Source organism: Chiloscyllium plagiosum, unplaced genomic scaffold (genome assembly GCF_037043375.1).
Source record: "Chiloscyllium plagiosum isolate Xiang-an unplaced genomic scaffold, Cpla_swu_hap1 HiC_scaffold_6, whole genome shotgun sequence".
In the NCBI taxonomy this organism is placed as follows: domain Eukaryota; kingdom Metazoa; phylum Chordata; class Chondrichthyes; order Orectolobiformes; family Hemiscylliidae; genus Chiloscyllium; species Chiloscyllium plagiosum.
In genome coordinates this window covers 84,645,178-84,669,021 of record NW_028270144.1, presented here as the reverse complement: position 1 = coordinate 84,669,021, position 23,844 = coordinate 84,645,178, and the positions used below count along the sequence as shown (strand labels likewise).

Genomic DNA, 23,844 nt, shown 5'->3' with positions numbered 1-23,844 from the left:
GTGGGAGGAAACCGGAGCACCCGGAGGAAATCCATGCAGACACGGGGAGAACGTGCAAACTCCACACAGTCAGTCGCCTGAGACGGGAATTGAACCCGGGTCTCCGGCGCTGTGAGGCAGCAGTGCTAACCACTGTGCCACCGTGCCACCCACTAGTACCTTCTGCTTCAAACGGTAAATTTGTTTTTTAAGGAGAACAAATCTGATTTTCTACTGATTCAGGATGGCTTCCAGAGTTTATTCTTCATATTGGTTGCACTAAGTGTTCATTAGATTATTGCACTGTACAACTTTCTAGTTCAAATAGCTGCCACATGCAGAATCAGGAATGATGTTGATTATGTTTCATATCTTTGTATGATGCAGGAATGTGTTCCTGAGAATTTGGAACTGAAGAGGAAGGTTTTTCAAGACCTAGATAAGCTTATGAATGACAGCGTGATTCTCAGCAGTTCTACCTCTTGTCTTTTACCTTCAAAGTTGTTCAGTGGTCTTAAGCATGTGAAGCAATGCATTGTGGCGCATCCTGTAAGTACTTATGCACTGCACAGCAGTGTACCTAGCTGTTCTAAGGTTTAAATTGGTTGCAAGTATACAATGAATAATTGCAAACTGAATGTTTGGATATGCTTATTAGGACTATGCATTTAGGAATATGTGGAAAAAAAGCGATGCAAAGCAAAATCAGTTTATTACTAAATTCTTTCAAATTTCCAATATGATAATTAAAGACCAGTTGAAGATCTTTAACTTGTGTATGTAAGCCATTAAATGAATAATAGCTCCAAAAATGATGAATATCAAGGTTTTGATCACAGAGTGCTGTGTTGAAACTCAATAAATCGCTTTGGTAAGAATTTGTGGAAGTGAAATCCTTGTTCCCATTGTAAATTTAAAACAAAGGTTTATTTTTCATTTTTAAAAAATGAATAGACTTTTAAAACAAAACACCAAGTAGCACATGTGAAATTACATAATAAACCTACCAAAGCTTAACTAGTCATAGAATAGAATCATACAGAAATTGAATCAAGAATTGGCTAGCTGAAACAAGACAGAGGGTGTGGTAAACGGGAAATGTTCATCCTGGAGTTCAGTTACTAGTGGTGTACTACAACGATCTGTTTTGGGGTTACTGTTGTTTGTCATTTTTATAAATTATCTAGATGAGGGCATAGAAGGATGGTTTAGTAAATTTGTGGATGACACTAAGGTCGGTGGAGTTGTGGATAGCGCCAAAGGATGTTGCAGGTGACAGATGGACATAGATAAGCTGCAGTTCTGGACTGAGAAGTGGCAAATGGAGGTTAATGTGGAAAAGTGTGAGGTGATTCACTTTGGAAGGAGTAACAGGAATAAGGATTTCTGGGCTAATGGTAAAATTCTTGGTAGTGTAGAAGAGCAGAGAGATCTTGGTGTCCATGTACATAGATTCCTGAACCAGATTGATGGGGTTGTTAAGAAGGCATACGGTGTGTTAAGCTTTTATTGGTAGAGGGTTGAAGTTTTGGAGCCACGAGGTCATGCTGCAGCTGTACAAAACTCTAGTGCAGCCACACTTGGAGTATTGTGTACTGTTCTGGTCACTGCATTATAGGAAGCATGTGGAAGCTTTGGAAAGGGTTCAGAGGAGATTTACTAGGATGTTACCTGGTATAGAGGGCAGGTCTTATGAGGAAAGGCTGAGGGACTTGAGGCTATTTTAGTTAGAGAAAAGAAGGTTGAGAGATGACTTAATTGAGGCATATAAGATAATCAGTGTTAGACAGGGTGGACAATGAGAGCCTTTTTCCTCAGATGGTGATGGCTAGCACAATTTATAGCTCAAGCTATAAATTGACGGGTGATAGATATAGGACCGATGTCAGAAGTAATTTCTTTACTCAGAGAGTAGTAGGGGCGTGGAATGCGCTGCCTGCAACAGTACTGTTTCCATGCTGTACATCTCTATGACTCTAGTGGACTCGTCAACTTTCAGGGCATTTAAATGGTCATTGGATAAATATATGGATAACAATGGAATGGTGTAAGATAGATAGGCTTCAGATTGGTTCCACAGGTTGGCGCAACATCAAGGATTGAAGGGCCTGTACTGCGCTGTAATGTTCTATGTTCTATACAGTACAGAAGAGGTCCGTCAGTCTATCTAGCCTGTAATGCCAAAATACACCACTGCCTACACTCATCTCACTTTCTTACACTAGGCTCATGGCCTTGAATATTGTGACACTACAAGTATTCATCACTTTTTCCTACCTCAACTACCCTCCCAGGCTAAGCATTCCAGACCTCCTCCACCCTCTGGGTGGTAAATACTTTCTTTCTAAATTCCTTTTAAACTTCCTGCCTTTCACTTAAAAGTTTATCCCCTTGTTCGTGACCCTTTGCCTAAAGGTAACAGCTGCATTCTACCCACCCTATCGATGCCCTTCATAACCCTTTGCACCTCAATCAGGTCCACCTTCAATCTTCTCTGCTCCAAGAAAACAACGCAAACTTATCTAGCCTCTCTACAAAGCTGAAATGTTCTCTCCCAGGCAACATCTTGATGAAACCCTTTTGCACTCTCTCCAGTGCAATCACACGCTTCATATAGTGTAATGACCAGAACTGCATACAGTATTCCAGCTGTGGCGCAACCCAAGTTATGTATAGCTCCAACATAACCTCCTTGATTTTACAATCTGTGCCTCAACTGATAAGGTGTCCTACATGCCTTCTTAGTTACCCTATTAATCTGCCCTGCCATGTTAAGGGATCTGTGGACAAACGCTCCATGTTCCCTCTGTTCCTTTGAACTTGCTAGTGTCCTGCCATTCTTTGAGTACTCCCTTGTCTTATTATTTCTTCCAAACTGTATCACCCCATTTATCAGGATCATCAGTATATCAATCATTAAAGTTTAGCATGATTCCATGTTATTATATTCAATATTAATAACTAAAGCACCATTCCTTCACTATCACTGGGCTAAAATCCCTGAGCTCTCTTCCTAACATCTTGTGAGCATCACTATATGTACTGCAGTGGTTCAAGAAAGAAGTGCACCATCACCTTCTCAAGGGCAATTAGGGATAGGTAATTAAATTTAACCATGGATAGCTTTATCTTGTCAACAAGTACAAAAAGTCCTTATTTACAAAACAAACATCCAATATTCTTCTAAGATTTATAAAGGGGATCCAAGATGGCGGCGATCTAGGAAGATCGCATTGCAGAACTCCACCCCGCAGCGCAAGCGGGACAAAACCTTAACCCGCCCTACTCAAACCATGGTGATATCCTGGGACTCTGGAAAGGTCGTGGAGTCCCAGGAAACTGTCAGAGAGCAATTTACCTTGGTTTTCGCTGTCCAGCTTTGCCGAAGGGAGGAGGTACATCTGAGGCTGGGCCAACTGCCCAGCCTGCAGGATCCTCAGACTCGATGTCATACCAGGTTCTGATAAAGGAGCTTGCAAAATCTCACGAGATGTTGGAGAAGCAGGTAGAGGAGAAGCTGGCCCCGATCTTTATCATGCTGTAGAAGCATGAACAGCAGCTGGGAGATCTCGAGAAGAGGATGGATGAAGTAGAACACAAGATGACAGTGGTGGACACTGATACTGATTCCTCCAAGGACAGGATCCAGGCCCTGGAGATTCAGGTCCATAATTTGCTTGACCAGGTTGATGACCTCAAGAACAGGGGCAGGAGAAAAACATTTGGATCGTCAACCTACCAGAGGGTAAGGAAGATACGCGACCAGTGGAATTTATTAAGGACTGGTTGCCGAAGTTCCTTAACTTGAAGGCTGGAATGAGAAGCTTGAAGATTGAGGGCTCACTGGGTCACGGCACAGAGATCAGGTCAGGACCAAAGTGCTCATCCTGTCTTGGTGTGGTTTCGTCACTATAGAGATGAGGATAGAATTGTGGAAGCTTCTAGAATCCAGGGGAAGGATCCGAAGGCTGTAGTTTATGAAGGCTCTAAGATCGTGTTCTTCCAGGACTTCTCAGCAGCAGTGATCAGAAAATAAAATTCTCTGAGGGCATCAAGAAAAGACTGAGAGAGCTTGGGATCCAGTACTCTCTGAGGTATTTGACAGTGCTTCTGATCACCTTAGATGGATCTATACATATCTTTGACACGTCTGAAAAGGCAAGAGACTTTGTAGGCAAATTAACAATTTGAACATTTCGTATGTACAATAATCTGAACAATTTCGTATGTACAAATAGTAGCTTTGTTTGGGTATGTCTCTACTTTTCTTTAAAAAAACGAGGAAGTCCAGTTGGGGCTTTCTTTTCTTAGTTTTTTATTGATAACAATCTGGTCTAAACTATGCTCGGGATCAGTTGGGCTGTGTACTTTCAATTTGTAAGTTAATTTATACCAAAGGTTGGGTGGGGTACTGACCTTTTATTTTCAAAATTTCATTGTGCACATTATTGTTTCTTGGTGTAATTTCTTTCTCTTCTGCTTGTGTTTGTGGTGCGGCTCTAGCTAGGAGGAGAGAAAATGGTTGGGATGGCGAGATGCCTACTTTCGAGCAGTTTATGCCTTGTTCAGGTTTTTAAATACCCCAAAGTTGGGTTTTGGGATATGTAGATGCCTCCTTTGGGCAGGGGGTGAGTTCCCCTATTCAGTGCCATTGGCAGTTTATATGTCAGTTTATTTTTTGGTTTTTGTTGTGTATAGTCTTTGATAGCTTTGTAGGTTTGTTAACTGTAGTGGTTTTAGTTTATGTAGTTTTTATGTTCGGTGGATCTTGCAGCACTAAGGCTCAGCAATTTGTAATTTGAGTTCCTCCTATCTGGAATCTAAATGTTACTGCAGAAGATTATGGCTAATGACTTGATTAAATGGTGTACCTGGAACATCAAGGGGAGTCACTCACCAATTAAGAGTAAAATGGTACTCTCGGGTCTTAGAAAGGAAAAGGTGGTTATTGCTTTATTAATGTAGACATACTTGGATGATAGGGAGCATTTGAAACTACAACAGAATGGCTTTCATCGGGCTTACTTTTCATCTTTTAATACAAGAAGTAGGGCCAGACAGACTTCATAAAGGGCCGCAGATCCTCCAATAATGTTAAGAGGCTGCTTAATGTAATTCCAGCATGTCAACAAAAGTGAATACAGGGATTGGTGATTTCTCTAGATGCAGAGAAGGCATTTGACCGAGTTGAGTGGCCATATCCTTTTTATATTCTAGAGTGATTTGGCTTGGGCAAAGCCTTTATAAGATGGGTAAAGGTTCTCTAAAGTGACCCTCTCACTGTGGTCATCACCAATGGGGTATGATCAAGCAATTTTAACATTTTTAGGAGCAGCCGACAGGGCTGTCCCCTTCCGCCATTGCTTTTTACATTGGTGATTGAACTGTTGGTGGAGGCCTTTCGTAGGTATCCCAATATATCGGCTCCAGAAGTGGGGTCAAAATTACTTGAGGTTTCGTTGTACGTGGATGATGTCCTGATTTTTCTTGTCAAATCCAGCAGTTTCGGTGCCTACCTGATACAATGTATCAGCTCGTTTGGCATGTTTTCGGGTACAAGATTAATTTTGCAAAATCAGAGGATATGCCTAGGGTGGTCTTATGAAGGTGCTAGGTCTTGAGGGCGAATCTCAATTCCTATCAAAGTGGTCATGGCAGGATTTTATGTATTTAGACATATTCATCACTCTAGTTCTTGATCGGTTGTTTAAGGCTAATTTTGTTCAATTATTCGACAAAATCAAACAAGATCTTCAAAGATGGGAGGTGCTTCTGGTCTCATGGTTAGGCCAGATAGCTCTTATTAAGATAAATATTCTCCCCCATTTGTTGTACCCTATAAGCATGCTCCCCCCTGACTTTCGATAAGCAAGCATTTAGGAGACTGAACGGCTGGTTCAGCTTTTTTATTTGGCATCATAAGCAGCCCTTATTAAATTAGCTAAACTGCAGTTGCCTCACAGACTGGAGGGAGTGGATCCCCCAAACATTTTAAAAATATCAACTAAGCTCGGTTTTATCTTACATGAGTGATTAGGCTGTGTAAACCCTTTTCCAATATAAATAGATATCAAAACCTCTCAGGCAAAGTGCACCCATACTAGTTTGCTGTTTTTGGACAAAATGAGGACAGTTAAGGAATATTACTACAACCCAATAGTTATCAGTACTGTTAAAGCATGGAGGGCAATTCAGCAGAGGGATGGCAGTATTGGCAAACATCTTTTCTTACACCTATAATGGGTATGCTGGGTTTTCAACCGGGAATGATTCAGGACCCAAACACTGTGCCGCTAGGGTCTATCATGGGAGATTTATTTGAGGGAGACACAATGATGCCTTTTGATCAGTTAGCGCAGAAATATGAGCTAGCTAGCAGGGACTTCTTTTGTTTTTTTCAAGTTAGGGATTTTATTCAAAAAAAACTACACTTTTGAATGATCCCTACAAATCCGACATAGAGAGGAGGGTGCTCAGTGCTAAAAGTACCCTTTCTGTCAGCATTTTATATCATCAATTGGTGAGATGGGGGTCCTCAGATGAGTTTGTTCAACTTTGCAGGGTGTGGTAGAGAGAGCTAGGCATTGAGATCTCCTCAGAGGCATGGGAAGATATTTGGGAAAATGCAAGAAAGGTATTAATTTGCAATCGGACTGTGCTTTACAATTGAAGATTTTCCACAGGGTCCACCTGGCTCTGGATCATTGGTTAAAATTTAAACCAAGTGTAAAGTTAGTACGGGCACTCTTACCCATTGTCTCTGGTCCTGTCGTAGGCTTTAAACATACTGGAGCGCTGTGGCAGGTGCAATGGAGGGGATTTAGGTGCAAGGGTGGAGAAGGACCGGATTTCTCTTCTTCTTGGCCTGCCCAGTGTATTCCCTGTAGATGCGCATAAGAAAAAATTTTTCAACATCGTCACTTTCTGCGCAAGAAAGAATATCTTATTAGGTTGGGTGTCCGAAAATCCCCTGGGCCTGTTGGATTGGTGCTCGTATATCCCCTTGGATTTTCTTACAAGTGTGGCACACCACAAAACTGAGAATTACTATAGGACGTGGCGGCCCTTTTTGGACTATCTGGACACAGATTTGTCTGCCACGCTACTAAGGGCTTTTATATAGCCGTAGCGATTGTGCTTCATGAGTCCAATATCCAGACAGGGGGAACTGCAAATGTATGAATATGTGAAAAGTAATGGTCTTGATATTCGAGAGTTAGTGTTTTGTGTTGCTGAGCTGTATTATTATTACTTATTAGTTTGTTGGTAGTTATTTTTTAACTTAGTTAAGAAGTTAGTTGGGGTTTTTAAAAAATATATTTTTATATATATTTATACATTTGTACACGAGGGCAGTTTGTGTTTTTAAAACCTTTTTGGTGTTCTTTCTTTATATTGTTATAAATTGTGTTGTTTTGTATTTGCTGTAATATTAAAAAATCTATTTTTCAATAAAATATATTTTTAAAAATTGTAACTATGCACCCCACATCACACTTCTTACATCATGTGCTTTTCTCTAATCAACTGTCTTTTTATCATGTTCCTTATGTGGTGCACCACTTTGCACTTAATTGCATTAAATTGCCATGTATTTACCTATCTCACCAGTCTAATGTATTCTGCTGATCTTTGCTGCTTAATGTTAACTACATTGTTGAGCATTTTTTTCCACATGCAGACATTGAAATTTTAATTCCTGGAATCAAGTCCAGATTATTTATGTATGAAAAGGATTTCAAGGGTTCTAACACTAACTCCACACTACATAATTCTGTCTAGTCAGAAGGTTATCTGTTCACCACTAATCTTTGCCTCCTATCCGTTAACCAATTGTGTGCCCAGTTTTCACAGATTTGTTACAGAGTACAAGGTGGCCATTTGGCCTATTCTGTCTGCTCAGGATCTCAGAACATTTTGAGTTAGTGCTCATCACCTTTTGCCAGGAATCAGCCTAGTGAATCTCTTTTGAACAGTCTCAAATGCCAGTGTATCATTTTTTTAAAATACCTAGACCAAAACTGTACACTGTACTCTAGTGCAGCCTCACCAATGCCTAAAGATGTAACAAGTTCTTAAACTCAAAAACCACTAGAATAAAACCCAAAATTCTACATGTCTTCTTAATTACTTGTTGCACTTGTATGCCAACCTTTTGTATTTTATGCACAAGGACGCCCAGGTCCCTTTGCAGTGCACTTATACGGAATCTTTCTCCATTTAAATAATAGTCTGTATTTTGATTCTTCCCACCAAAACATATGATCTCATGCTCTCCTATGTTAAACTCTATCTGTTAAGCTTTTACCCATTCATTCAATCTATCTGTATTCCTTAGCAGAATCCTGATGTCCTAATCTCAACATGCCCTTTCACTTATTTTTGTATCATCAGCAAAGTTGGATATATTATACCCTGACCCCTTAGCAATGCCTTGAGCTCCTATCTTGTGCAATAATCTTTCATGTGGCACTTTATCTAATGCCTTCTGAAAGTCCAAGTACATTACATCTACTGGTCCCTCTTTGTCAATGTTGTTTAAGCAAACTTTTCAAATATCTTTTTTCACAAGTCCATGTTGACTCTGTATGATTGTGCTAATCCACTTCTTGACCCATACTGCCAGTCTACTTCTTTGTTTTACCCTTCCTTGTTCTTCCTAACACATTGTAGCCAGACATATTCAACCTGTCATTCAAGATTGATGCTAGGAGTCACTACTTCACACAAATGGTTGGGAAATCCGGAACTTTTTTTCTGGCCTGAATGGCTTTCTGGAGAACAATTGGAAATTCAAAACTGAGGTTAATGGATTTTTGCTACTAAATGGCATTGAAGGACCTGGAGTCAAGGTGGATAAATGGTACAAATCAACTGCGATCTAATTGAATGCTGAAAGGGGCTTCAGAGCTTATTCATATTACTATGTTACGTTCTCATATTGTTGGTATACAATAGACCCTTAAAGTCTTTGTACTGCTTGATGTAACTGGAACAGGTTTATATAACCTGGGTGCTCCTTGAGGGCTGTGAATTTCAAATTAAGTGCAATGGCATCCGTGCACAAACACTGAAGAGCAAACAACAGAAGACCGGCTGAGGAAATCTGATTCCACCAAGAACCTTCATTGCTTGAAGGTGACTGTTCTTTTTCACATATCCTGGAACAGATTATCTCACCTGGTCCTCAGTAAGTGGCATTGGAAGCAAACAGCAATCACGTTATTTAAAGTGAAAGCAGAAGACTTAAAAACGAACAGTTTAAAAATGAACCAGAATGCAGAAGAATATTTAAAAGGGGACACCCAATGGAAGTAAAATCTAATGAAAATAACCTAAAGACATAAATGTTTTAACATTAATTAATTAATTAGTATTAATGGGAACATTCAAGAGGTTTCAGGGAGTTAAATAGGATCTATTTTAAGGAAGTGAACATGGCTGCCACCATCGATCAGTAAAGATGAAAAAGCCAATTGCATAAATAACAATTTAAAACTCCATTATTGTTCACTTTAGGATATTCTAGCCAAAAGAAAAGTGAGATTGTCTTCTAATGCAGAAATATAGAAAATTGTCCAAAGATTTTAAGTAGTGTAATCATCTTTTGGTAGTGCAGAACTTGAGTATTGCTGAAAAAAGACACCCTTTGCCAAAGTTTGTCATCATCAGGACATATTCAAAAGTACTAATGGAAAGAGAAACAACTTATCATATTGCATGAGGAAAGGTTGCAGATTGGTCGGGTTAGCAAGTGGACTGTGACAGAGGCATTGTCATGGAGAATATACTAGTTGGATGACAACGGACAGATAACTGCCATGTTTTGTTTAATTTAAACTGGGCAGGTTGATTCTGGTTGTTTGTTGTCATTGTCTTGTGGAATGAACTAGAGAGTGGGTGTCACCTATTTTGTTAGATTGAAACAGTCACAATATATGTACATATTTTTTCTGCACATAAACAAAAGGGCCTGTGTTCATGCATTATGCATGCGAGCCCAATTAACAAATTGGTTGTCAGCATAATTCTTAGAACACTTAGGAATATTTAACAAATGTTGTCCAATCAAAGCATCATATCTAAAGTTGCACACTGGATTTTGAGTTTTGTGAGCATGGGTTGATTGAGTACAGTTAGTAACTTGATTGTTGTAACAGCTGAAGGGAAATGCTGTTTGATATGATTCACCAGCCTTTGAGATTTATTTCCTACATAGTTAGTATCAAATTGGCACTAAAATTCACACACCACATTACTCTTTTGTGTGGTAGACAGTGTCTTTTACACTTGATGTAATCTTTTGTTTGTGCCAAATGCCACTTGTGTTCCTATTGCATGGTGGTACCATGAAACAGTTAGCTTTACTTGTTGCTCAAATTTTATTTTAACTCTGTTGCATAACCTGAGGCAGACCAGGTAGACTTATGTCTCAAACCCATGAGTTTGTGCAATATACAACAAGAAATGATCTGAGCTATTATCTTGTAGGATGGCTTTGATGTGCCCTATTTCTGTAAAAGGCTTGCACAGTTAGCAAATGGCTTGAGCCCTATGAATGATGTTTTCAATAAGGATAAACTTATAGTGTACCAATTGTAGAATCTGCCTTCTGTAGACTGTAATAGAAAAACCATGGCAGATTTTGTAACTAGCATATTAAGGAAAGCTTAATAGTTAACTGTTGCCCGTCATCTATCTTGACAACTAGTCAGTACTTTGCTAGATTCATCCACACTTCTTCATCAGTACTAGTCAGTACTCTATTCCAATATAGTATGAAATGTCATTCCCCGTTATCTTAATCATCTTGTGAACACCGTGCTGTGTATAAGATGAAAAGCTTCAAAAGAAGCTCAAGTAGGTAATTTGAGAATGATAAACTATGAGGTGTGCATCATTGGGCATAATTACTAATGAATAATAGATCTGGGAAAATGTGAGAAAACTTGATCAAATGATAAAACAAAGTCTTACCAATAAAAGTTCCTGCAGGATAGGATAAATGGTTGCAAAAGATAATTGGATAGAAAGTAGTAAATTCGTCACTGCAGGCCAGTGAATAGGTGAACACTCAACCTCTAAAATCAGCAATCTACTTTGATTCAAAGTGTGTTTAAATCTAGCAAAGTACTGAATCCCTGAAAATGGGAAGCATGCGAAGGGAAAGCAAGAGGATAGGTTATTGCATAAGTTAGTGTAGGATAGAGGGGAATCTTAAACAGATTTAAGAGATTGGGAAAATTGTCAGATAGGGCAGTGTTAGATATCAGTTATATATAGGCTGATGACATGACCAAAATATGAACAGAATGTGCTGGAATTTTAATCAAGACTTTTGACAAACTAAGGAACAAAGAAATATCATACAACCAATTAATTCCAACATTGTTTGCTAATAGGTTTAATACAATTTTATTATCCAATTAAATATGCAAATCAGGATAACCAGGTGTGCGTAATAAATGCCTTTTGATTAGTGTATACATCCTGAGAATGAGAAATGGCTTTTATGATCTGCTGCTGAAATTCTCATCGATTAGAAACAAAAAAAAACTGCAGATGCTGGATTCCAAGGTAAACAAACAAGCAGGAAGCTGGAAGAACACAGCACACCTCCACCAGCATCAGGGGGTGGAGAAGTCAACATTTCAGGTGTAACCCTTCTTCAGGACTGGGGGTGGGTGTAAGGCGAGCTGCATATAAACTGGGTGAGGTGTCAGGGTGATGAGGTGGGGATAGGTGAACACAGGTAGAGGGTGTGACCTGGTTGGTCGATGGGAGGGATGAATTTGGCTAGTGGCTAGAAGAAAGGGTTGATGAGAGGATGGAAGGGAGGGGGAGGGGCTAGGAAGGGAGTTAGATGATGGAGAGGGAGGTTATTTGAAATTGGAGAACTCAATGTTGAGTCCTCCAGGCTTTAGGCTGCCCAAGTGGAAGATGATGTGTTGTTCCCCCCCAGTTTTTGCAGTTATATTCATTGGGGCAATGGAGGCCAAGGATGGTCATGTTGCAAAGGGAGTGGGAAGGGTAATTAAAATCTCCCCGATGTCATCCATGTCTTTGTCATACCTAGATTTGTGCTGTCCTAATCAGTTTCCCATCCATCCTAAACTTCAGTTATTCAAAACTGCATCCTATCCCATACCAACTGCTGCATGTCAGATCATCACTGTAGTCATTGATTGACAATGGTGCCCACTCATTCATTTTAATATTCTCTTTGTATTTATTTTCCATGTACTGTACTGACTTTCTTTTACTTACACATGGCATATGGGCATCATTGGCTGGGCCAGCATTTATTAAACATTCCTAGTTGCCATTGAGAAAATGGCAGTGAACTGAACCATTGCAGCCTACAATGCCAGCAGGGAGAAAGTTCCAGGATCTTAACCTAGTGACACTGAAGAAACGGCAATGTATTTTGAAGTCAGGACAATGAATGGCTTGGAAGGGAACTTGAGGGTGATAGTGGTCCCATGTACCTACTGTCCTTGCAATTCTAGATCGTAGTGGTGCTGTGATTTGGAAGGTGCTATCTAAGGAGCTTTGGGGAATTTCTGCAGTACATCTCATAGGTAGTACAAAGTGCGATGAAGTGGTGGAGGAATTAAATGTACCAAATGGACTGCAATGGTTCGGGAAATCAGCTCACCATGACCTTGTAAAGGGCAGCTAGGGATGGGCAATAAAAGCTGTCTAAGCCAGCAAGCCTGTGAGTGAAGACAAGAAAATTATAGCTGACATTTGAACAAGTGAAAGCTTTAACATTTCTGCAAAGCTTCTGAAAGTTTTCAAACTCTGAGGGTCTTAATGAATGGATTGATCTATAGCATGTAAGAGTTGGAGAAACAACCTCCTCTAACCGATATTCCTTCAGGTAAGGTATTGTACTACGGGTGTGAAGTTAAGAAGTACATGTCTCAAGAATGCAGCAGCTTGTTTTGAAGAAATATACACCTTCATCGATCAGCAATATTTTAATTTCTTGGTCTATTTTTCAAGTGTAGCTTTTGAAAAGGAAGATACAAGTTTTTGAAGTGGTGGCAATGGGATTTTGTGGGTGCATGATCCCAATGTTTAATGACTGCTATAAGACGTTAGTTCAATTGTTTCCTTGCCAACATCTGCAAATTTTCAATGAAACAACATTGTTTTAATATGAAGAGTTTGAAGAAAATTATGCTTATGTTCTCAGGTGAGTCCGACATACTTTGTTCCTCTGGTTGAACTAGTTCCTCATCCTGAAACACATGCTGCTGTAATGGAACAAACCTATGCACTTATGAAAGATATTGGCCAGTCACCAGTCAAACTGAACAAAGAAATTGATGGATTTGTCTTGAATCGAATTCAGTATGCGATCATTGGAGAATCATGGAGACTTGTTAATGTATGTATGGTTTCTTCAACAATTTATTGCATAATTAAGAATTTTTAAGTGCTGGCTTAAAGGCAAATTCCTGTCTAGTTATATTAAATAATTAAGTATGTTGACCTTAAGATATTTTTTCCAGACATTTAATGCCGCAGCAGGTTGATGCTCTATTATATTGTGCCACAAAATGGCAAGATTAATCTCTTACAGGTTTCAGATATCAGATATTTTCTCACTTACAAAGAAAGGATCTCTGAGACTTGTATCTTTCATGGACCCTCCAAGAACCAGTTGGAGTAATTGGAGTCCCTTTACAAGGTAGCTAACTGTAGGTTGTCTATCCTGCAAGTTTGGGCATGGAAAAAAAATAACTGCAGCTATTAAACATAAATAGTTAAAGTATTTATTTTGCAGTACAGAACTTGAATATTTTGTTGAAGTTTTCATCTCGCATTCACCCAGATTTTTCACAAGGGTATGAATTCTCAGGGACACAAACATTTCCACTTCCTGAAAGGCAAGTGCTGATTGGTTGGCAAATAGAGTGTGATTGGTAGAGATGTTAACATAAAGAATGAATCCATCAATGCTCATTTACATTTAACTGCCAGACTTCATTTAAATTTTAAACCAGGTAGATTGACTCTGGTCAGGGCATTGCCCTGAGAAGTGAACCAACCAATGACTGTCATCTATTTTGTTGAGTTGAAACAGGAAAAGTGCATGTACATGTTCTTAACAAAGTAGGTGACAGCTCTTTTTATGAAGTTTATCCCCCCCTACATTGACGTATAGTAAGTCCTTGTTTAAAGTCACCCCATTTAATGTTGTTTGCTTTAATAATGAGAAATTGCTGGAGCCTGTAATCACATTGAACACTTGAGATTTGTTTTAACATTGGTTCCTCTTTTGCTGCCTGATCTCCAAGTTATGGTCTTACTCAACCACTGACCTTGTTCCAACTCAGTGACCTCTTTGCTGTAATCTCTTCCCCACTCCTAATCTCAAGGTGGTGGCCTCTCCCCATTCTTAACATGCAGTTTGGAGCTTCATCAGTGCTATTAGGAAGGGAATTGAGGCATTCAACAGCATTGGATGGTCATTTAATTAGTAACGGTGTGGAAGGATATGAGGAAAAGGCAGGAGAATGGCACTATAGAATAGAGTCTGTATAGGCATAATGGGCTGAATGGCCTCCTTCTGCACTATAATATTTCTGTGATTCTGAGTTCCAGAATTTTGACTCAAGAAGGAATGACAATATAGTTCGAACTCAGAATGAGGTATAGCTTGGAGGGGAGCTTGCAAATACTGATGCACTCCTGCATCTGCCCTTGCCCAACTAGGTGATCAAGATTGTGAGCTTTGAGGGTTCTGTTGAAGGAGATTTGGTGAAGTGCTACAATGCATCTTCTAGGGGTACACACTGCTGAAAGGACAATATGTTGAAAGTGGTGGATTGGGTGTTAGTCAATTGAGCAAACTGTTTTGTCCTGGATGGCACCCATCCAGGCAAGTGGAGAGTATTTCTTCCTGATCTGTGCTTTATAGATCCTGGAAAGACTTGGGGAAAACGGCAGGTAGTTACTTACTGCGGAATTCCTAGCCTCTAACCTGTTCTTGTAGTTACAGTACTTAGACATCTGATCTGGTTTAAGTTCTGGTCAATATTAACTCACAGGTGCTTATAATGGGGAGATCCAGGCTAAGTGGTCTGTAATGTCCAGATTTTTGCCTCCCTTTTTGAAAAAAATGCTTCCCTCCCCGAATCAAGGGTGTTCTGTAAAATTAAAACCAATGCGTTGGCTAGCTGACGAGCTGTTTATTTTAAGACTCTGGTGTTACTAATAACATCCCAGCCGATGTTATTACTGGACAAGTAAGCGTGATGGATTTCTTTTTATTTAATAAGTTGGTCTTTCATTGAAACATAAGCATTCTGTGCTGCAGGTTTGGTTTTAACAATTAAACAAGTGTATTTTGCAAAAGAAATCAAGATAAAACAGAATATTTTACTGGTGTTTTCGAGAGGTGGAATTGGTCCCTATGGACTTGAGATTATTGACATTCATTTCTCCAGTTCCTTTTCTGTAATTCCTCTTGCCTTTAGGTATTCTCAAAGAATTCTCAAAGAATTGTGTCCCTTCATGCAGGAGATTTCCTCAAGTTGATTTCTTCTGATGAGGGTCTCCCATACATTGAATTCCAGCATCCTAAGCACGTGACCAGCCCAGCGAAATTAGTTTCAAAAAGTCATGGCCTTGATACTGGTGCTGTTAGCTGCTTTAAGATCACTGATGTTAGTACACCTGTCCTCCCAGCTGATGTGGAGAATCTATCTCAAATAACATTCAAGGTCTTGAGATAGCATCTATACGTAGTCCAAGTTTCCAACCTAAGTAGAAGAGTCGGAAGGATGACTGCCTTATGCACAATGATCTTGATATCAACACGAATGTCATGTCATTGTCTTTAGGTGTACAAAGATTGGATGTGATATTGAATCTTTGCATCTATGTAGGCCTTAGATGAGAAGTAGCTTCCCTGGTAGGGGAGATGTTCCACGTTTGGGAGGATTTCTCCATTGATCATAATGGAGGGATGGACTGGAACTTAACCTGGGACAGATTGGTGAAGGATTTGAGTCTGAGATTGAAGCTGAGACCAATTCTTCCATATGCCCCCGCAAAGGCATTACGTAGGCTTGAAGATTGTGTTCTGAGAGAGCACAGTTGACATTATCAACTGAATGCTGAAGTTCTACAAGTGAGGTGGGTATTGTCGTCTTCTTGTATTTCAATTGGTTGTAAACAATGTCCACACCAGTGGGAAACTTGTTCTTAACAAGATAAAGAATGGTGATGATGAAGATGGAGAAAAGATGGGGGGCAGGGGAGGTGACGACACATCGCTGCTTTGATCCCTGTCTTGACCGCAAAGGATTCTGTAATTTTACCATTGGTTAGGACCATTGCTGACATCTTTTGGAGGGGCTGGAGATTGTTGATGAATGGACAGCTAGCCTTTGATAGAATCTTCATTGACACCAACCAATTGGCTGAGTCAAAATCCTTGGTCAGGTCGGTGAAGGCCATGTAGAGTGGTTGAGGTTATTCCTGGTATGTCTCTTGGAGTTGCTGAGCAGTGTAAATCACATTCAGTGTTCCACAACTTGGTTGACAGACATGCTGACTTTCCAGAAGGATTTGCTCCAAGATTAAGAGGAGTTAAGTAGTAAGGATTCAGATAGTCATCCTGGCAGTGGAGAGTAGAGAGAGTCATCAATATTTCTTACAGTCTCCTTTCTTGAAGACGGTGGCATTGGCAGCATCCCTAAGGTCAGCAGGGGTTTCTTCTTTGTCCTACATTTTGAAGAATAGTTGAGGGAGATGATGATTATGCTCTGCTCCTCCAAGTTTGAAAATCTCCACTGGAATCCCATCTACTCCTGCAGCTTTTCTAGTGTTCGTGTATCTAATTGCAGCTTCAACTTCAGCCACACTGGGTGAGAGACCAAGATCATCTTTGAAGGAGATGAACGGGCGGCACGGTGGCACAGTGGTTAGCACTGCTGCCTCACAGCGCCAGAGACCCGGGTTCAATTCCCGACTCAGGCGACTGACTGTGTGGAGTTTGCACATTCTCCCCGTGTCTGCGTGGGTTTCCTCCGGGTGCTCCGGTTTCCTCCCACAGTCCAAAGATGTGCAGGTCAGGTGAATTGGCCATGCTAAATTGCCCGTAGTGTTAGCTTAAAGGGGTAAATGTAGGGGTATGGGTGGGTTGCGCTTCGGCGGGTCGGTGTGGACTTGTTGGGCCGAAGGGCCTGTTTCCACACTGTAAGTAATCTAATCTAATCTAATTTCCTTAAATACATCCTGACTGACAATTCTATCATGCTTTAGGAGTTCTTTGAAGTATTCCCTCCATCAAAAGCTGATGTTTTCTCTGTTTGTAGAAAGGGTACCATCCTTGCTGTACATTGGTTTGAGACCAAGCAGGTTGAGTTCACATATTGCCCTGGTAGTAATGAAGAAACTCCATGTGTTGTGTTTGTCAGCAAGGAGTCGCAGCTCCTTAGCAATCTCAGTCTGCCGTTGGTTCTTAATTTCCTTAGCTCTTAATACTCTAACTTTGCTGTTTGTTGAAATCTCCTTTTTGCCTTGTTGGTGATTTTCTTTTGCCAAGTATGAGAACTTTCGTCAAATCAGTCTTGGTGTTTCCTAAACTTGAAGTCAATGGTTTCTTCACATGTGAGCATGTTGAATTCCTCTCAGTAGAAGCTTGTGACAGGACATCTTTTAACCTGGGGATGCTGTTGCATATCAGCAGACACATGGTCCTTGACAACTTCATCCACTGACAAGCCACTGATATCACAAATATCTTCTGCCTGAATCATCGTTAAAGTCTTGTTTTGGATTGTGCTTTATTTGATTCTTCCCCTTTGACCCTACCATCATGGGTGGTCCTGTCAGGAGGTGAGAACTCTTGACAGCATTGCTCTTGGGATCAACTTAACTCTGAAGCCAGTTCATCACACCAACGTGGCAATCCACATGGAAAAGTCTCTATTACATCTACAGGTAATTTAAACATTGCTTTTATTTTCCAGTCTTGAGAATTTGATAGCTTCTTCCTTGAGTATTCACACAATTGAGCTTAGATAGCTTGAAATAACATCTTTAGAGTTCTAACCAAACATTTCTCTCTGGAACTTTCAAATTAAACCCCTTACACTGACGGAAATTATGACATAATTGTTTTATTCTATGTTCTTCCTTTAGGATAAATTGTTTTACACACCTAACTTCCGCCAAGACCTCTGAAAACTGAAACCAAAAGGCTTTTCAACCCATGGGTGTTTCCCCTCAGCAAAAGAAAAATGATTTCCTGATCCTTCTAACTGAAAGCAAACTATTGCTCTTCAGCATTGCTTACAAAACTCTCTCAATGCAAACAAATTCTTATTACCAACCCAGGAAATCTCTCTCTCTCTGTCAAACTGTGTTTTTAAAAAAAATCACTGCTCTGGAAATACAAGTTACTGTTACTTGATACTGTTACAATACGGACATCAAACCTCTCTGTTAATTAAACCAAACACCCAGAAAAGCTCACCTTGCCTCATTATCTGTTAAAATATGAGTGATAGAGAACTTATAAATTCCACTATTTAAAGAAAAATAACAATTTATTTCCTTAACTCTAATAACTCAAATCTAAGCCCCCCTTTTCTTAACTACTTACTATCTGACTCCAAATGTATAAAAATATGCTGTTCCAATGACACACTTATAAAACATTACATTTACTTAGTCTCAAGATCACACAGTCTCTGTCTTCCCCGCTGTCTTCAATCCTTCAGCTGCTGAATTCCGTGTCATCATCTTTTGTTTTTTTACTGTGAGTAAGTTTCACATGAATAGGTACCTTTGATAGAGAGTGTTTTCTAATTTCTTTGAGGGCAGGTGGTATGGGCAGATAGCTCTCCGACTCTACATCAGTCGCTTCCCTTCTAATTTTCAAAATACCACCCATGGCACATTACATTCTTATAACTTGATTGGTTTCCTGGTGTCAAAATAATAAAATTCAAATTCCATTGACTTCTGGTAAACTAACTTCTTTAAACTAACTGATTAAATTGGAATTGTTGTCAAAACAACAACCAAAACTCAGGTATCCATTTAACAGCCACTTGTTACATTTGGAACAGCCTGACCTTTAGCTGGCAGCTATGGCTGTACTTTAAATTCAGTAAAGCACTTTCTATCTGAAAGTGACCACGCTTTCGACTTTGTAACAATATCCTCATTCATATGCACATGGCATTGATTCAAAATCCAAACTCCACAGTAAATTATATATTAAAATAAAACACATGCTTTTCATCATACTCGAATGAAATCCATCAAATTCTGGGAACTTGTCAGCCCACAGCTCCAACAGTATACTCAGTGCCACCTCTCAGGTGACTATAATTTTCCTGAGTTCCTGTTCTCAATTGCTGAGATGTTACTCTATCCTCTGTAGTGAAGATCTTTGGAAAATACCTGTTCAATTCATTTACCATCTTTTTATTTTCTATTATTAATTCCCCAGATTCACTTTATTCAGGACATTGTTAATTATTTTTAAAGTATTTGTAGAAACTCTTTCTATCCTTTTTCATTTCTAGACAGCTCTCTCACATACTCTAATTTTGTCCTTTTTTCATCATTTTTTGTTTCTTTTTTATACTCTATCCAATCTTCTGACCTAACAATTGTCTAGAATCCTTTCCATTTGTGGCATATATAGATTATTCAGACTTGAATGTAGGAGGATTGGTCATTAAGTTCATGGACGATGCGAAAATTAGTGGGGTGTAAATAGAGAGAAGGATAGCCTTAACTTATAGGAGGATATAGACGAGCTGACCAGTGGCAAACGAAGTTCAATCTAGATAAGTGTAGGGTGATATACTTGAGCAGGACAAACTAGGCAAGTTATAAAGAGAGATTGGATAGATTGGATTGTTTCCTTGGAACAGAGGAGACTAAGGGTGTGACGTGATTGAGGGGCATAGATAGGGTAGTCAGGAAGGAACTTTTCCAGTTGGTAGAGCAATCAATAAGCAGGATGCATAGATTTAAGGTAAGGGACAGATGTTTAGAGGAAATGTGAGGAATGCATTTTTCACCCAGAGAGTATTGAAAACTGGAACTCACTGCATAAAAGGGTAATAGAGGCAGAAACCCTCATAACATTTAAAAAGTATTTACATGTTTACTTGCAGTGCCAAAGCATAGAAGACTATGGGCCAAATGTTAGAAAATGGGGTTTTAATGGTTAAGTGGTTGTTTTTGATCAGCGCAGACTCAATGTGACAAAGGGTTTTTTTCTATGCTATAGACCTCTATGACTCTATTTTCCTTTAAGTTTAATACTACCTTTTAACTTTTCTAGTTAAACACAGATAATGAGTGCATCCCTTGGAATTTTTATTACTCTTTGGAATGTGACTATTCTGCATATTCTGAAATATCCCTTTTCACTGTCTCTCTGTTGACCAGTTCTTTGATCTAATTTACCAATGCACTTTAGCCAGCTCTGCTTTCATGCCCCTCATAATTGTCTTTATTTAAATTTAAAAGAAAAGTCTTAGATCCACTCCATCTCCCTCAGACCGAATGTAAAATTCAGTCATGTTATGTTTGCTGCTACTTAGGGGTACCTTCACAATGAGGAATTAATCCTGTCTCATTGCACAGTACCAGGTCTGGTATAGCCTGCTCTCTGATCAGCTTCAAAATGCTATTCTAAGATATTATCCTAATAACATTTTAAGAACATCTAGGGTACCCTCATGATAATTTGTACTTGGTGCAGAGGTTATGATCTTTGAGATTCTGCTTCTTAATTTAGCTCCTAGCTCCTCATACCAACTCTGCTGAATCTCTTTCTTTGTCAATGAATCTACATGACAACTGGATCATACTCTTCCCACTGCAAGTTCATCTCCAGCTCAGAGCATATGTCCTAAATGATGGCATTGAGTAAACAACACAATCATCATTGTATGCATGTGTTTTGCTGTAGAAAGTAGTGTCAATCACTCTGAGTGTCCACTACTACCACTACATTATTCCCTCCCCCCAACTTGAATGGCTGCTTGCACCATGGTGCCATGGTCAGTTAGGCCCTCAACCCTGTACCCTTCCAATCTTATCCCGACAAGCCCCAAGAACCTCAGATTTTGTGGGTAGTGCAAAGGCTGAGGCTTCCATGATACTGCCATCTGGGTCCCCTTGCCTGTCTTACTCACGGTCACGCTCTCCTGTTTTTAATCTGAACCAACTGGCATCCAGGCGCAACCATAAAGTACAGTTGTCATGCTAAATTGTCCGTGGTGTCCAGGGATTTGCTGGCTAGGTGGGTTAGCTATGGGAAATGAAGGGTTAAAGGGATAGAGTAGAGGGTTGAGTCTTCACATTCTTAATTAACTACTTAACATTTTTCATTAGAGTATATCTTTACTAATGTTTTTATGTATCTTTTTATCTGGTTCTTTATAATATTCACTTTAAGAACAGAATAAACATTAGTCACTTACCAGAAACCTTTCAATAACTAGGTTCTTCTCTGGTGGTGGAGTAAGAATCAACTCCTGGAGGCTGACAATCTTAGGAAAAAACAATAGAATACTTTCTTGCCTTGATAATCCAATTTCAGCACTCTATGTATTTTGTAATCAACCTGTTCAGAGATATTTTCATACATCTCTGGAACACGTAGGTTTTGAACCCAGACATCCTGGCTGAGAGGTGGGAACACTACCACTGCACCACAAAATCCCTTTTAGATAAGGTTACCAGAACTCCAGAGGATCATAGATGACTAGAGATGAGTTTAACCTGAGGGGAGAGATTGAGAAGGTAGGACTTTCATTGTGACCTCAGCCAGCGAGGGAATTGAACCTATGCTGTTGGCTTTTCTCAGCCTCCCCATCCAGCCAACTGAACTGACGTATCCCCAACTAGCATTCTAGATATTTTCCAGTTGAACTGTCAGAGATGTTATTACACACTTTTCGATAAGGAAGGACTTGAACCTGGGCTCCTGTCTCAGAGGTAGCACCTATTACAACTCTACCACAAGAATCCGCTCAAGCACTCTAGATAATTTTCTAATCATCCTGTGGGTTGATATCTCTGTGAGTTTTGCCAAATTCTCCAGTTTCCTCCCACAGTCCAAAGCTGTGCAAGTTAGGTGGATTGGTCATGCTAAATTGTCCGTGGTGTCCAGGGATTTGCTGGCTAGGTGGGTTAGCTATGGGAAATGAAGGGTTAAAGGGATAGAGTAGGGAGTTGGGTCTTCTATTGTGTTATTATAAAAGATGAATGAACAATATTAACTGGACAATGGTAACATTAACAGCAATGGTAACATTTTCGTTCAGCCATTGCAAGCATATCATATACCAACAGTTAAAACTAAAACAATGAGGTACAGCTGCTTAGTGCGTTCTTCCAATACACCACTAGTTGTTTTTTGTTTCTAATTTCTGTCACATGGCAGAGTCTCCAGTATTTTGAGCTGTGCATCATTCCCAATTAACGTTAACTTGGTCAGAAGGATTTTGTGGTAACGATTAATTTGAGGTACAAGATTCTGAGTAAAACGTTTATTTTGGTGATATTATGACAAACGTCTACAGCATGTGAGACTTGAACCCATGCCTCCTGGCCCAGGGGTAGGAACTTTACAAGTACACCTCAAGAATCTTACTCAAGCTCTCTATTGTAAGATGCTCTCAAGTGCTTAGCTACAGTAAGTTGGCTAGTTTATGTGCCTTGTTGACAAAAGGCTTACCTGACCACTTACAGAGGAACTGGCTTGAGCTGCTTATTTATTTAAGCCCAACTGCTCTTCCAATTGAGGCCTTGTTGAAACCCTTCAGAATATAATCATTAAAGTTCATCTAAATGCCAACCACAAACAGATTAGAATTGTACACATAATTCAAACTTTCCAACCCACTAACTACAGCATTCAGTCTGAGACGCGGGAGTGGACCAATGTTTCCTGTAGGGAGACAAAAGGAGGGAGTGAGTATGCTGAAAGTGGATGCAAGTAGTTGTGATGCTCAAGCAGCAAAAGTGGTGAGGTGCTGCTAATGGGTGAGTAGAAAGTGCAGAGGAAGGAAGGGTTAGTAATTTAGGATGGTGAGGTGGACATGATAAATACAGGAATGAGAATTGTAGTCCATGAGCCTTGATGATAGTTGAATACAGTGGTACATTTAAATTAAGTGGTGACCCAAGGGATGAGGCAGCAGAGAAAGAATGGTGACACTTAATGTTGTGGAGCATAGCCGATCATTGACCTTGTACCTACACAGCTGGGCATTGGGTTCAGGTTGACTTTGTCAAGTGGCATAGCCTCCTGTGGTGGCCTGCAGGAAAAAGAACTATCACACTCTCCTCCACTTCCAGGTCCCCATGTGCAAAGAAACAAGTGAGCTTTCCTACATACGGGCCATGTACTCAGTCTTAACAGTCAAGGGCCACTTCTGGGCTTGCAGTATCTGAAGTGATGTGGAGCTGTACTTTAAATGTGGCACCAGCAGCATGAATGCTGGCAAGTTCCAGCAGCGGTTGAGATGTCTACCTCGTCGAGAAAGTTTACAAGAGGCTGGTTATATAATTATTAAGATGAAGAATGGAATATTGCAGGAACAAAGTCACTCTGAACCAGGCAAACTAGCTTCCAAGAATCTCATTCAACAAAACACATTAACCGAAAATGGAAAGATTTCATCTAAAACTTTAGTAGTCAAGAAACCTAAATGCAGAGATACACCCCACAATGTAGGTTGAAAACAATTTGAATAAGACTTGGTAACTTTAGTGATTAGGTGATAACAAGCTTGCATGTGGATGAAAAACTTTTATTAGAATTCCTCATCTTGCTATCTCCACTAAATGTCAGTTTAAGCAATC

At 39.8% G+C, this 23,844-nt stretch overlaps 1 protein-coding gene across 2 annotated transcripts in view; it reads left to right on the top strand.

Annotated features, from left to right (window-relative positions):
- The window catches only part of cryl1 (crystallin, lambda 1), a 97,060-nt gene that overhangs the window by 44,242 nt on the left and 28,974 nt on the right, over positions 1-23,844 (top strand). Inside the window, exons 5-6 of one of the 2 annotated variants that reach the window (XM_043691909.2) lie at positions 367-528; positions 13,181-13,375. In XM_043691909.2, coding sequence (XP_043547844.1) covers positions 367-528; positions 13,181-13,375 — 357 coding nt within the window. The remainder of the gene's footprint in view (positions 1-366; positions 529-13,180; positions 13,376-23,844) is intronic. The other variant, XM_043691913.2, reaches the window with a different exon arrangement.